We start from the raw sequence: 15,176 nt of genomic DNA, 5'->3' as shown, positions 1-15,176 counted from the left end.
GGTAGACGCTGGAGGAGACCGAAGAAAGCAATTGATTCCTGTGTCGGCACCAATGCACACAGAGGCTTCTGGGAACATCTTAAGGAAGCAATGGTTTCAAGCACAAAAATGAAGAAAACAACAACAACAACAAAAAAAACAACCCGCAGAAAATACTTTCAATGGAGGTTTCTGGTTTCTAAGACAAGTGAAGTTCAATGACACAGAGAGCACAGAATGTCTGGTGGGAAAGCCTTTCTGTGAGACACTGTATTGACACACACCATAGGAAAAGTAGCTCGGAATACAAAAATACAGCTGCGACCCAGGAAATGGCACCAGATTAGAACAGTTTTATTATTTAACAGACCATGGCATATACATTATCCTCCAAATGGAAAACAATTTGGTTCCAAAGTTTAAAAGGCAGCTTCCAAAACGAGTCCGTAGTGTAAATTTGAAAAAAGAAAAGAAGTCCTGCAAGTGAACAGTTTTGATTCTTGATTAAAATATGCCCCCTGCACAGTCACCTCTCTCATACAAAATGTATTTTATAAATAAAACTTTCCAAAAAAAACCCCCCAAGATCTTGTATGCTTATTGCACATCATATAGAACGTTTGCCGCCACCTGAAAGGACCCCAGCCCTCCCTTTAGTCAGCTGTTGAAAGGATTTGTTCAGATATGTGTGAAACAACACCCTGCCCATGTAGGATCATACATGCTGTCTACCAGAAACGGAAAATATAACCTTACTAAGCTGCTCCTGTCATTTTTTTTTCCCCCTAAAGGAAGAATGACTGTTTTCTAAGCCATGGCAAGAGGTTGAAACCAATGAAAAGTCCCGTTCAAATGTCAGTTTCCTCTTTTCACACTCGGAGGCATGTTACCCAGTTGTACATTTCTCCTTCCTAGGACCAGCCCTTCTCGAAGGGCATAGTGTCGAAACCACACCAGGGCTTCCGCATCACGCTGTCCATCAGCAATAGGGACTGTTCTGGTCTCCACAAAACCCCCACAATCAGCCAGGATGCCACGGCCTTAAAAGCAAACAAACAAAAATTCCCACTGACGTTCCCTACCATCGAGCCCAGAGTCTCGCTGAGGAGGCCTTCAATAAATAGCTGACGAGTGAACGAGCCGTCCTTAAGACCGCTCCCCATCCTTAGCTGCGTTAGTGATGTATGAGTAACACGCGGGCTTGGGGTGCACAGATCTAACACGAGGACTGAACAGAGGACACGCTGTGGACACGGTCGCCACTGCAGTCCGGTCCCGGGGTCACGCACAGGAGGTGTGCCCTCAGGGTTAAAACGATTCAATAAAAAGTGATTAGTCGAGTGTTTTTATTTCGCCAAGGGGCTCTAATGGTATCAGCCTTGGACAATTCCCAAACATATGATGAGCCCGAACCAAACCAAACCAAATTGCACTATTACAAAGAAACGAGTCCGTGCGCGCAGAGGGGGCGGGGGCGGGGGTGGGGGCGCCCGCTAAGGGACCGCCACTTCCAGGAGCCGGTTGTTTTTCCGCTTGCACGTGGGGACGCTCCCGTTCTTCTGGTTGCCCTGGATGAACTTCACGCACACCTTGTCCTGTCGGAACTGCACCAGGAACCTGGGGGAGGACAAGGCAGGTGAGTGCTGCGCGGAACACTGGCGATCCGTGGCTCCAGCTTTCCAACAGACCCTGATCTGGACACGCTTCTCCTCCCCATCAGCACCCTGAACATGGGGCCATCAGCTCCGTGTACACAGGTCCCATCAGCACCATGTACACAGGGCCCATCAGAACCGTGGACGTGGCCCCATCAGCAGGTGGCACACACCGCTGTAGCTCCGGCTCAGCCCTGAGTGCATCCCTCCAGGGCGGCGGGCGGCAAACTCATCAGTCAACAGAGCCAAATAGCAACAGGACAACAATTGACCTTTCTTTGGAGAGCCAAATTTTTTAAACTTAAACTTCTTCTAACGCCACTTCTTCACAACAGACTCGCCCAGGCCGTGGTGTTTTGTGGAAGAGCCATACACTCCAGGGGCCAAAGAGCCGCATGTGGCTCCAGATCTCGAGCGGAAAGACCAATGGGCTCCTTTCCACGCCTTTCTATTTCTGTGGGGCAAGGGGTCCTACTCAGTTATCAACAAAGGAAGGAACGGATTTCAGGGAAAGAGGGTTGGAGGGCCCAGCGTCGAGGGCTTCTCAACTTCAGCTGTTCACAGTCTGGCCGCACAGCCTTGGCCGCACCTGCCCACTCTGCTGTTATTTCCCACCTAAGTGTGTATTTTCAAAGTAGGGAACCGTGTAGCCGGCTGTGGGGGGGTGTAAAGCCCTCTGTGCCTCCATCCCGTCCAGGCAGCCGGCCAACCACAGGCTCTCCACCCCCGCCCGAGGGGCTCCGCAGGGGATACAGACCCGCCGCCACCACCCGGAGCCCAGCATCCCCAGTCACAGATGTCAACGAAGGGAGCTTCGAGTTCCAAAACAGCGGCCGCCAGCCGGGGGTTCGCAGACCGCCGGGGGTCCGTGAGGTCCGAAAGGCGGGCGACCGCTGCTCTAACAGGTTCCATCAGCTCAAAACAATGATTGACTGGACCCCAACTAGCCGTTAGCTTTTTCCTCAGTAGTCTGTGAGAAAGGACTCAATAAGGAGAGCGTTATTTCGTCCACACTGCCATTTCCAACGCAGAGTACAAACAACAGCCCATCTCCCACCCTATCCAGACACCATCCTTCGTGCAAAATGAGAACAGACACTGAACTAAGGGTCTGTAAGCGCCAACACACCCAGGAGGCCATGTTCGGCTTACGCAGGGGTAGGAATGGGCGTGGATTTACTACAGAAAGACTTCTAGAAAGAGCTGAAATAGAACAGGCTGGCAAAACCGTAACTAGGAAATAGAACTGTTTCCTGAACAACCTGGTTATGTGCAAAGGATTATGATAAATGCGAGGAAAGTACATAAGCAGATAGCAAACAATCTACCGAAAAAAAATTAAGTATCAAACCACACAGTGGCTCAAATTCATTCAAATGATCTCATATTGATAGACTTAATAATTGGGGAGGGAGAGGGGAGTACTCCAACCTGCCTGCAAAAAATGTCTCTATAATTAGGGCCCTAATGTCAAGGAAAAATGTAAATTTCAAGAGCAGGCCCCTGTCCACATGGAACACTCACTCTGTAAAACTAGTTATCAACATGTGAAACTAAAGGCATCAAAACACAGCACACCGCCGAAACTGGTTTGGCTCAGTGGATAGAGCGTGGGCCTGTGGACTGAAGGGTCCCGGGTTTGATTCCGGTCAAGGGCATGTACCTTGGTTGCGGGCATATCCCCAGTGGAGGGTGTGCAAGAGGCAGCTGATTGATGACTCTCTCTCATCGATGTTTCTAACTCTCTCTCTCCCTTCCTATCTGTAAAAAAATCAATAAAATATATTAAAAAAACAACAACACACACACACACACAAAAAACACACCACTCTATTTCATGCTACCACCACCACCAAGCCCCTCTTTCCTCAGTGTCCTCTACTGCACTGCAGTGAATGGTTATCACCATTTGGGTTCAAAACCTAACTCCCAATCTATTAATAAGGCCTTGTTTCCCTTCAAACTACACTTGAAACCTATTGCTCACAGCTCCCACTCACAACCTAGCCCAGTGGTCAGCAAACTCATTAGTCCACAGAGTCAAATAGCGACAGGACAATGATTGACATTTCTTTTGAGAGCCAAGTTTTTTTAAACTTAAACTTCTTCTAATGCCACTTCTTCAAAATAGATTTTCCCAGGCCGTGGTATTTTGTGGAAGAGCCATACTCAAGGGGCCAAAGGGTAAGGTGACCAGACATCCCGCTTTTGGTGGGACAGTCCCGATTTTTGAATCTTTCCAAAAATCGGAGCTTTTTTTTTTAAAAACGCTGCGGGACTAATTGTTAAAAATCAGGACTGTCCCACCAAAAGCGGGACATCTGGTCACCTTACCAGGGAGCCACATGTGGCTCGTGAGCTGTAGTTTGCTGACCACCGCCCTAGCCTAAGCCACACCCTCCTTGCCCGTCATCCTCAGTGAGGACAGCCTGGAGAAGCTCCCAGCTCCTCCCCTCCGCTCCAGAGCTCCACAGGGCCGGCCTGCCTCTCTCTCCTCTCCCTCGGTCCCAGAGTCTGCCCCAGGCCTGCCTCTCTCTCCTCTCACTCTGTCCCCGAGTCCACCCGGGCCTGCCTCTCTCTCATCTCACTCTGCATCCAGGCCTGCCCCGTCTCAGGGCTTTTGCACCTGCGGCCGCCCTAAAAGGCCACCCCTGGACTGTTGCCTGGCTCCCCCCCTGGATTCCAGCCTCAACACAAGTGTCACTAAAATGAGACCCTCCTGATCTCCACAGCCAGCACCCTCCGGCCCTTCACCTGCTCCCCCCTCTAACGTACGCCAGGTCACCAAGTTATTCTATTGGTGCATGCTTTCCTCTCCCACTAGAGGTGAGGTGCAGGAAGGAGGCCCCCGGTTGCTCCCTGCCCACCATCATCTGGAACTATGAGACACACACTGGGCTCTCTCTAGCAGGGGCTGCACCGACGAGTGAGCTCAGGTCGCGTCCGTCCCCGAAACAAGGCAGCCGGGAGCACGCAGGGTATGCCATAGCGCATGCACGTACTCATCGGAAATCTCGATGTTGAGCTTCTGTCGGGTCTGGCTGAGAGTCGTCCGGTAGAGCTTGGTGGCCATCTCGATCAGGTGGTCGCTGCTGAAGAGGAAGTCCCCTTTGCTGGCCGCCTCGGAGCCCTGGAGGACAAAGTGGGCCAGACGGTGAGGAGGCGGCGCAGGAGGCAGAGCTCGCAGGCCGCTGAGCGAGCACACGGTCCTGTAAGCATCAGTTTGGGGCGCATCCTTCCGGTAAACGGGCGACAGAAGCAGTACTTCTCCCACACCGCTCCCCGCACGTAGGTAACCCCCAGCTCCCCAAAGCTGTTGGACGGGCGGAAGCGCCCTCAGGGTCCCCAGGAGCTGGCTGGAAGCAGACTCGCTGGCCTCCCGCCTGGTCACCTGCTTCCACACACAGGTCCGACCTCTGACCTCACCTGGAACTCGCTCTCAAAGCGCTGCTTAAACCCTCCCCGTTGATTCGGTTAAAGAAGTCAGAGCTGTAACAATCGCCAACAGTCAGCCCCGGGCCGTGGCTCTGCTCGCTGTGCAAGGGACCCCCCTGGAGGGCGTCTGAAACACGGGGTGCTGGCGCCCCTCTGAGACCCTGGCCTGGCTGACCGGGCATGTGGCCTGGGCAGCAGCGCTGCCTTCAGGGGTGGCCGGGGCTCAGGATCATCTCGGGCTGACCATGCCTCCACCAGGCTGAGAGTCACAGCCGAGGAAACAGGCCGAACGAGGCTATAATGGATTGTCTCAGGTTCGGACGCCGCTGGCAAAGCCACTGTTAGTGAGACACATGTCGCTGAACGTGAAGACTGTTTGCTGCCTGTTTATTTGGTGACTGTTTCCCGGGTGGCAAGCCCTATGGGAAGCACTTTACATTTAATCCTAGAACGACACTACGAAACAGGTGCCGCTGTTCTCCTGTTTTAAAGAGAAGAATGCCGAAACCGGTTTGGCTCAGCGGTAGAGCGTCGGTCTGCGGACTGAAAGGTCCCAGGTTCGATTCCAGTCAAGGGCATGTACCTTGGTTGCGGGCACTTCCCCGGTAGGGGATGTGCAAGAGGCAGCTGGCCAATGTTTCTCTCTCATTGACGCGTCTAGCTCTCTATCCCTCTCCCTTCCTCTCTGTAAGAAAAATCAATAAAATATATTTAAAAAATAAAAATAAATAAAGAGGAGAAGAATGAGGTCGGCACGGGACGCTAAAGGGCCTGGCCAAGGTCATGGCAAAGTCAGTGAGGCCGACTCCAGGGGTTCAAGTCAGGACGGTCCTGGTTCAGCTAAGAGCTCAGAACACAGACTATCTCCAGGTCCAAATTCTCGGGCAGATGACTGTAGTCACATTCTCACTTCAAAGCCCCAAAACTGAAGACGATCAAGACAGTTACTAAGTCGGTTTGTGGATGACACCACCGGAGGGAGCAGCGTTTGAAACCTCTTCACAGCCCCACCCGTTTATTCTCAAAGCGGTGCCCAGCGCAACGGGCGCAGACCGGAGCCGCTCGCTTGGTCCGACGGTGGCTCCAGCCAGCACGTCGCTAAGCGATTCAGCTCCTTCAGTTCCTGAAAACCCTGAGCCTGAGATTCTCTCCCGGAGGGACTGCAGCCAAAACCCCCCCATCAGGAAGAGGAGCATGGAGTCTTCCGGCAACAGGACCGTTCAGGTATGGGGCACGTTGCCCCGATGGCCAAACCCTTTCGGTCAGGCCAGCGGGGGCTCCTTACCTCCTTGAGGTGGATGGCGAAGAAGCCGTCGTTCTGCGAGCTCATGGACACTTTGGTCACGTCCACCAGGGGCACCTCCGACTTGATCTGGCCGGACTTCTGATCGGCGAGGAGGAGGTTGTTGTTGGTTAAGAGGAAAATCCGGGAGGTGCTCTGAAGGAAAGGAAACAGAACAGGATGCAAAACCAGCGATGGAAAACGAGCCCGAAGGCCCGTGAGTGTAAAGCATTCGTTATTTGCAGAAATGCATATTTCACCCCAATATGCCTCGGCAAGCATGCCTCTGCGAACCGAGAACACGTGAAGCACAGGCAAGACATGTTAATTCACAGACCAGTGTGAATTGGTACATCAACAGGCACAATGCCTACGAACCTGGAAGGCGCGGGGTGTGTGTGTGTGTGTGTGTGTGTGTGTGTGTGTGTGTGTAGGGAGTGGGGGGGGGGGGGTGGAGAGACAACACCCCCCACAGCCACCACGCTGGGAACGTAAAGTGCAAATTTTATTTATTTAAAAAATATATTTTATTGATATTTTACAGAGAGGAAGGGAGAGGGAAAGAGAGTTAGAAACATCGATGAGAGAGAAACATTGATTGCCTGCCTCCTGTACACCTCCTATTGGGGATGTGCCTGCAACCAAGGTACATGCCCTTGACCAGAATCGAACCTGGGACCCTTGAGTCCGTAGGTCGACGCCCTATCCACTGAGCCAAACCGGTCAGGACTAAAGTGAAAATTGTAACATTCGACAGATGCGGCCCACAGCCCACAGGGGATCATTCACCTTGCCGTTCGCACGGTTGATTTTGTTGACGACCTCAGCAATGATGATCTTTTCGTCAATGGCATCTTTGAGCTTCTTATACTTGGGATTCTTATTGATTTCCAGGTAAGCCCCTTGGAATGGCTGGCCAACACTAAAAAGAAAGAACAAAACCAAATCCCTCCCATCAGACACAGGGTCAGGTGAAAGTACTGCTGGACAAGACAACAGGCAGCTGATTCCAAAGAAGGTCAGGCGGCTCCATAGAAAGTAAACTTATTTTATGAGGAGCTCCAGTGGCGCAATCGGTTAGCGCGTGGTACTTATACAGAAAGTAAACTTATTTTATATGTTTTATATGTTGTATTTGCATCTGTCTTCAATACTAATGTAAGTTGGAAATGGAGCCTTAAACCGGTTTCAAATACACACACACACACACACACTGAGTGGCCAGATTATGATCTCTGACCACATAATAATCTGGCCACTCCGTGTATATCCTATATAATAAAAGCAAATTGTCCCCTCGACCAGAATTCGACCAGCAGGCCAACCGCCCATGTCTCCTCCCCTGGCCAGGCTGGCTGGATCCCACCCATGCACGAATTCATGCACTGGGCCTCTAATACACACACACACACACACACACACACACATACTGAAAACATTTAAATATATACACTAAGTGGCCAGATTATTATGATCTCTGAACACATAATAATCTGACCACTCAGTGTATATATTTAAATGTTTTTATTGACTTTTTTTTTTTTTTTTTTTTTAGAGAGAGAAGAAGGGAAAGGGAGAGATAGAAACATCGATGAGAGAAACATCATTGCACACCTCCCCACTGGAGATCGAGCCCACAACCTGAGCATATACCCAGACTGGGAATCGAACCAGTGACCTCTTGGTTCATGGACCAATGCCCAACCACTGAGCAACACCGGCTGGGCTCAAATATATTTTTGATGTGATCCTGGCATTTGGTAGGCAGGACTTTGATAAAAATCTTATCGCATGGAACAATCAAGGTAAAAATCACTCACAGGAAAGACCCAGGACCCAAGTGCAGGGCCTCACCTGAAGGGAAAGGCAGTTCCTCTGATCCGTGACTATCAAAGTAACAGCTGCCCACAAAGGGCTTATTAATCCCTTTAAACAACACGCAGCAACGGAACACAGAGCACAAACATCGCCATCACCTGATCCAAAGGAAAAGCCCATGTTCTCGCAGAGTAGGACAATCAATAATTTTCTAGGGAGAGTAGGGCCAGAGCAATAGGTCTTAGAAGGAAACTACAGAACAGGTGATATTATCAGGAAATTCTGACTCCAAGAGGCAACACATGAAAGAAAAACCAGGCCTCTCCTCCTAAGAGGTGTCCCTACATGACAGAAGTGGCCACGTAAGCATCTAGAACCGGAGTAATTATCTCCCAGACAGAGTGCTTCCCACAAGAGGCGTGATCGTGCACATACGCCGAGACACGATTTTCCTGGAGACCTGATGGGGGACACGCTCAGGGCAGCTTCTTCAAAGACGCACAAGCACACCAACAAAACCCTGCCGCTGCATTCTGAGCTGGAAAGTTCTGGCAATGTGCACATACCACTTTGAAGGCTTGTGTGGTGGGTGGAGGATTGGGGAAGCACAATCCGTGACGGCGGTCAGTTTCACAGCTCCCAGGACGGACAAGGCCGACACCCGTGGGCCGAGCTTCACACAGTGGAGGCGAAGGAGGGGGCACCCGGGCGGAAGAGGCTGCCCTTCACCCCGACTGCCGTGGGTGATGCCTCCCCACCCCCCAAATTTATCTTGACGTCGTTAACATTTTTGTTACTGTCCACATTCAAATGTGTTCTTAATAATAAAAAGCGCTAAGAGCCTTTGAACTGGTTTCCTTAAAAATGCATTTTCCGCCCTCTAGTTAAGAGTCATCCACTGGGAATGTTAATTAAGAAGGCTACTCTACATGCTAAAAATAGAAAGAAGAAGTGGAATAAAACTAGCTGCCGGAGAAAGCAGAGAGACGGTGCTCCCGCCTGCATACGCTGCGTACAGCAGGCCGCCTGGCCGACTTGGGATCCAGTCACCGTGTTTGACTTAGAAGAGTACGTACCACCTCGAGCCGCCAGCCCAGCCCACCAAGGACGCCGTGTCCCTTCCAACATCTAAACCAAATGAGTCTGGCCAGTTCGGATCTTTTAATCCTCTGAAAGGAAGCGCTTTCAAATGTGCATGAAGACACAGAGAATACAGGTGTACCATATGCAGTGTATGTGAGTACATTTAGCATGTAATGCATTTATTGATACATTTCTAGGCCATTCTTCGGGGGAAACTAAAAGTTGTTACAGATTTGGCTTGAAACCATACAATTTATTTTTTCATAAATGCCAGATGAAAAGGAGGTGGGAATTCTTGGGGAATGATGAACTTGGGGGATGTAGGAATACCTGATGAGCCGTCTGTATCAGGGAAAGGAATTCACTCGGCGAACCTGCCATGGCTATGCCTTCCTTTACTGAGTAGTTGGTGTCTACAACCAAGGAAGTGAACTCGCTGCCCGGGCCTCGAAAGCCATGCCCGTGCAGTACTCAGAAAGTGTACGCTGGCTCGCTCTCTCATGGCTCTTACAAACGAATTCTGAGCCAGCTCATTAAATAAAGCAGGAAGACTGGAATGGTGATGACGGTAAATGGCCAACAGAAATTGGGCCAGACTCTGAAACTTACGGAAACAGGAACTTACAATGCAAACTTATCTTAGTAACCTACACAATTTTTATTTTAAAAAGTGACTTCTAATTATTATTATTTTTCAAATGTTTTTATTAATGTCAGAGAGAAAGGGAGGAGAGAAAAACATGGATTGTCTGCCTCCTGCACGCCCCCTATTGGGGACCGAGCCCCCAACTAGGGCATGTGCCCCGACCTGGAGTCAAACCATGACCTCAGGTGCAAAGGCTGACACTAACCACTGAGCCACAGCAGCCGGGTGTGAGTTCTGTTTAGTGAAGTGTTCGAGCTGATGCCAATGGAATAAAGGCAAGAAATGGCCGTTGCTCCAGAGCGTTTGTTATTTCTACATAAATATGCTCATAAAGTAAGGCATGCAATTAAAAAAAGCTCTCATGGAGCACCGAAACCTCTACTAGAAAAGACCTGCACGTATCTGAGATATTTTTGAAATGCTGACCGCTGTGAGGGAAGCACAGACCCCATACCTCGATGGGTAAAGCGCCTTCTTGTCTTTGAAGAGCTCGCTGGCTTCCAGCTTCTCCTCGTAGATAAGCTTCTGCTGGTCTGTGAACTGGTCCCGGTACTTTTTACACTGCAGGACAAGAAGACAAGGGAAGAAAACGTAAGACATCCCATGTACAAATAGGTCATTCCTCATCCTCACATGTAGTAAGCCCATTTAATATGGCAAGAATAAATGTGGATAAACTCTGCATTTAAGAGCATCGGTGTGGCCTTCCCTGTCCATTCCTCTGCTCACAGTGCCGGCTAGGGACACTCTCTCCGCACGAGGGTCCTCTGGCGGCCTGGCCTCTCACCATCTGCTCATTGCGACGGCGAACCCTGCTGCCCCCAGTCCCGAGGCCGCCACCCTCCTGGAGACTCGCAGGAGGAAAACCACCATGTAAACTCAGAGCAGACAGGGCTGACCCGCATCAAAGAAGAAGAAGACCCGTGCGAAGAAGTTCACATGTTATTATTCCTTTCTCCTATAGCCCTGGTGGGCAAACTGCAGCTCTCTGGCCCCTTGAGTGTGGCTCTTCTGCAAAATACCACGGCCTGGGCGAGTCTATTTTGAAGAAGTGGCGTTAGAAGAAGTTTAAGCTTAAAAAATGTGGCTCTCAAAAGAAACTTCAGTCGTCGTACTGTTGGTATTTGGCTCTGCTGACTAATGAGTTTGCCGACCACTGTCCTATAGGGTCATTCCTTCAGAGAGGATGAAAACAAAACAAAAGGCAAGTGGGATTTGAACAGGAAAGACGACACAGCCACACACACCCCTTCCCTGGACAAGAGGAGACCCCGGGCACACCTGCCACGCGCGGTCCCCGGTGAGAAAATAAAATACCCGCCCTCCGCCCCCATCCTCCAACAGTCCCCTCCAGGCTAGAGGAAGAGGTGGCAGATATTCACTTCTCACACACACAGAATGTGGTAAGGAGTCTCCAAAAAGAAGACTTTTTTTACCCTCCACAAGTGGAAGATCCTCTTCAGCTCCTTGTGAGTGGAATCCAGGAACAGGAAAGGCCTGGGCGGCCAGTTCTTGTCGATGGGAGACAAGGAGGGCATCTTGCTTTTCATCTCCAAGAAGTACTTCTGCATCTGTGTCGGGTTTGAAGGGAGATGCCAGGTGAGCGAAATACCAGAAAAGTCCTTGTTTTTCACAAATCAGATCAAACAGCAGCCTCTGCCAGGACTGGGCAAATGTCAGGCCTGGGAACTCTGGACCGTGACGTCTCGACTCCCATCCCCGTGCGGGCTTCGGGAATCGGAGCCCCACCCACCAGTTAAGATGAAGGAAGAACATGGACAGTCGTCCTATGTAATAAAGAGGTAATATGCAAATTTACCCTCATGCCCTTGCACAAGATGGCTGCCTCATGTAGTCAAAGATGGCCGCCATAAGGTGGCTGACAGGGGAGGGCAGTTGTGGGCTATCAGGCCACAGGGGAGGGCATTGGGAGTGACCGGGCCAGCAGGGGAGAGCAGTTGGGAGCTACTGGGCCAGCAAGGGAGGGCAATGGGGGCGATCAGGCCAGCAGAGGAGGGCAGTTGGGGGCGATTGGGCCAGCAGGGGAGCGGTTAGTCGTTGACCAGGCTGGCAGGGGAGTGGTTAGGGGTGATCAGGCTGGCAGGCGGGTGAGTGGTTGGGAGCCAGCAGTCCCGGATTGTGAGAGGGATGGCCCAGATTGGAGAGGGTGTCCCAGATTGGAGAGGCTGGGATGAGGGCACCCACCCTGCAACCCCATGCACAAACTTTGTGTACCAGGCCGCTAGTTCTAATAGAAACAGGAATGCTTACTCCAGCTAACAGAGCGCTGTGCTATCACGCTCTGTGGCTAGTGTTACTTAAATTTCAACTAAAACAAAACAAAGTACATAAGCCAGCTCCTCAGTCACAGGTGGCACTCCGAGGGCTCCAGAGCCCTGTGTGGCCATGTGGCTGGTGGCTGCCCACAGCACCGCAGACATAAGCCATCTGCACCCTTCCAGGCCCGTGGACGGCACCGCCCGCCGGTCCTCCAGCGGGGCCGGCGCGGAGGTGTCAGGCCGTTACCCCGAGTTAACCCTCCAGCGCTCACGAGCTCGGTGCTGTGATCCCCCCGAGAATGAACCGAGGCCCCGGAGTGAGGGGCTCGCTCACCCCGCACCCTGTGAGGTGCTCCCTGCGCTCACCTCTGACAGCACAGGGAAGCCAGGCCCATCTGGGCGGCTGGGCCCTGCCAGAGCCTTCTCTCCTGCTCCCGCTCCCCACGGCTCGCTGGCCGGCCTGGCTGAGGCAGCTCAGGGCAGCTCAGTAGGGCAAGACCTCAGTATCCCCAAATCCCCACATTGAAACCCTACTCCCCAACAGGAAGGCATCAGGAGACGGGGCCTCTGGAGGTAATGAAGTTTAGAGGCCACAGGCCACGAGGCTAGAGCTCCCATGATGGGCCTGGCACCCTGATCAGAAGGGACGGAAGAGAGCGGCTTCTCTCTCCTCGCTGCTGCCATCGCCACAGCCGACAGCCTGCCCGGTGACCCTCGGTGCCCGCCTCTAGGTCTGCGAGAAGCAGATGCTGACCCTTCCAGCCGCCCGGTCAGCAGGGCTGTGGTCAGAGCAGCCTGCACTACAACACCCGACTTTCCCGGCTCATGTTCCCCCAACGTGTGTTCTCCCCGTCAAATAATAACTTTTTATTTAAGCAATGACATCCTATTAACTACACTTGGGCCACGGATAGCTCTCCTGGGACAATGCTGCTGCGTGCGAGGGAAGGGAGAAGCCCCTGACTCAGTGTGACCACGAAGACGGAGCGTGGTACGGGAGGCGCCTGTGACGGCTGGTGTGTCAACGCGTGGCCCACGGTGCCCGGGAGCCTGGGCAGAAGGCAGACTTACAATCCTCTGGATCGTGAACTCGTAGATTTTCTTCCCTGCGTTGGCTCTGAAGAACTTCCTGTACTCCCGGCGCACCTGAGGGGGAAGCAGATGGGGGTCAGCGGGGTCAGCGGGGAGCAGGTGCCTCTGGAGGGAGGGGGACGGCAGGCGCACACCGAGCCCGGCGCCAGGTCAGAGGCAGAGGAATGCAGACATGCCCCGTGGCAGTGCCCAGCGTTGCGGTATTTTAAACCCTTTTAACTAACTGCTCAGAAACCTGATGATTCGATGAAAAACATCTTATAGGCCCTTTTGTAGCGGCAAATGCGTCCCAGACCAGAGCATGCTTCAGGAAAAGATGACAGAAGGCGATTTTCATTTGGAATTGCTCTTAAAAGGGGGGGGGGGGGAAGGCCTGAAGAACTACACTGCCGTTTCCAAAAGCCATGCATACGAAGTTGGAAATGGGAGGGTACTAAAAATAAGAACAGAATTAGATTTGAACTAGCACTGTCTTCCATCTAACTGCAATGATTTTCCTCTCATCCCCGCTCCTACCCATCTTCCCCCGGATACTGCCGCTGCGCTGAAGACATCACCTCACAGCCATTTCCCGCTGGCTACCCGCTGTATTCACGCGGTATGCTACTGTCTAACCAGACACCGGTGCCAGGCGTTTGCTGAATGCATGAACAATGCAGTTAAATTTTGAAATCGAGGGGAAAATAAACTATTTTTTATCATTAAGCTATATATGGGAGAGTTAGACTTTCGCAAGATATTAGCCAACTTGAATCATTCAGGCACTATAGGTACCTTTCGCTTCTAGTTTTCTGGGTTTAACTGTAGGCTTAAACTATTTCTCCACCAGGAATGAGCAACCTGCCTACCACATTTAGTGTGTAGAAAAGTGGTATTTCACATGTGTCTTTAAAATGAGGACTTCACACAGGAGCCCAGATGGCAAGCTTCTCTGACCAATGTCCTCAGATCCAGCCATAGCGGGCCATCCCCATGTGAGGAGGACGGGGTGGCCCTGAGTAGTGCTCACTGCCCTCAGATGGGAAACGCATGCTCCAAGCTGCCGGAGGCCCCAGTGGCTACTCCACCCTCCCCTCTCCCCATCTCTCGCCCCGGGGGCCAGCCTGGTCCCTGTGGGGATGTGAGGGCCAGGCCCTCTCTCCATGCCTGCCCAGCACTGAGGTGTGAACACCCTCCCCACACCACGTAGGCAGTCATCCTCTTATTCATCGTCTCCGTGACTGATGCTCATTTCCCTTTCGGCTGTGGAGTTGCCAGATTCGTAACCATTTCAAACCTCAAACTTACAGGGGACAAGGACAAGGAAAATGGCTCCTGAAATTATAGCAGTGCAGGAATGCAGGGACTTTAAGGTTAAAGTGAGGTTTCGGAAACACATATCCTTGGACACATAAGCCCGACTCTAGTGATTATCCGTGTAGCTGAGCTCACAGCAATGTGCTTCCTGAGAGTCACAGGACAGGCCCTCCTCCCCAAGCGACAGCTACACACAGAGGAAGCCTGAGACCACAGGCTGACACACAGACTCGGTTCCCTTCATGGGGTCACGGGGTCCTACGGGGCCTGCTGACCTTTGTCATTAATTCCACACAAATCACGTCATCTCCGGGGCAAAACCACTGCTGTTACCAACATCCTTCTTTACAGTAAAATGTATAAAAGTACTGCACTTTTGGACTTCAGAGAAACTTAACCCTCTAAACATGGTAACATGAAATGCTTCTGTTTTGATAGGAACTGGGGGGGAAAAAGACGGTTATGTCCAGCCCAGGTACCTTCAGCTAAAACAGCGTTCGTCCACACACTGAATCCGGTTTCTAGGCAGCGAGCAGACGCTCCTAACGTGCGAGGATTTTTTAAATCACACCCCGTTAGTTAAACCCAGAAAACTGAAGATAACCATGGCG

At 51.6% G+C, this 15,176-nt stretch overlaps 1 protein-coding gene across 8 annotated transcripts in view; it reads right to left on the bottom strand.

Annotated features, from left to right (window-relative positions):
• Positions 1-312: 312 nt before the first annotated feature.
• Positions 313-15,176, bottom strand: part of MYO1B (myosin IB) — a 129,317-nt gene continuing 114,453 nt past the window's right edge. For all 8 annotated transcript variants that reach the window (XM_084892117.1, XM_084892120.1, XM_084892122.1 and 5 more), the window contains 7 exons: positions 13,249-13,323; positions 11,335-11,469; positions 10,353-10,459; positions 7,141-7,273; positions 6,355-6,507; positions 4,637-4,764; positions 313-1,596 (listed from right to left, as the gene is read on the bottom strand). In XM_084892117.1, coding sequence (XP_084748243.1) covers positions 1,473-1,596; positions 4,637-4,764; positions 6,355-6,507; positions 7,141-7,273; positions 10,353-10,459; positions 11,335-11,469; positions 13,249-13,323 — 855 coding nt within the window. In that variant the 3' untranslated portion in view covers positions 313-1,472. The remainder of the gene's footprint in view (positions 1,597-4,636; positions 4,765-6,354; positions 6,508-7,140; positions 7,274-10,352; positions 10,460-11,334; positions 11,470-13,248; positions 13,324-15,176) is intronic.

Source organism: Pipistrellus hanaki (genome assembly GCF_964339955.1).
Source record: "Pipistrellus hanaki genome assembly, chromosome: 8".
Classification (NCBI taxonomy): Eukaryota; Metazoa; Chordata; class Mammalia; order Chiroptera; family Vespertilionidae; genus Pipistrellus; species Pipistrellus hanaki.
This window is presented reverse-complemented; position numbering and strand designations above follow the sequence as displayed.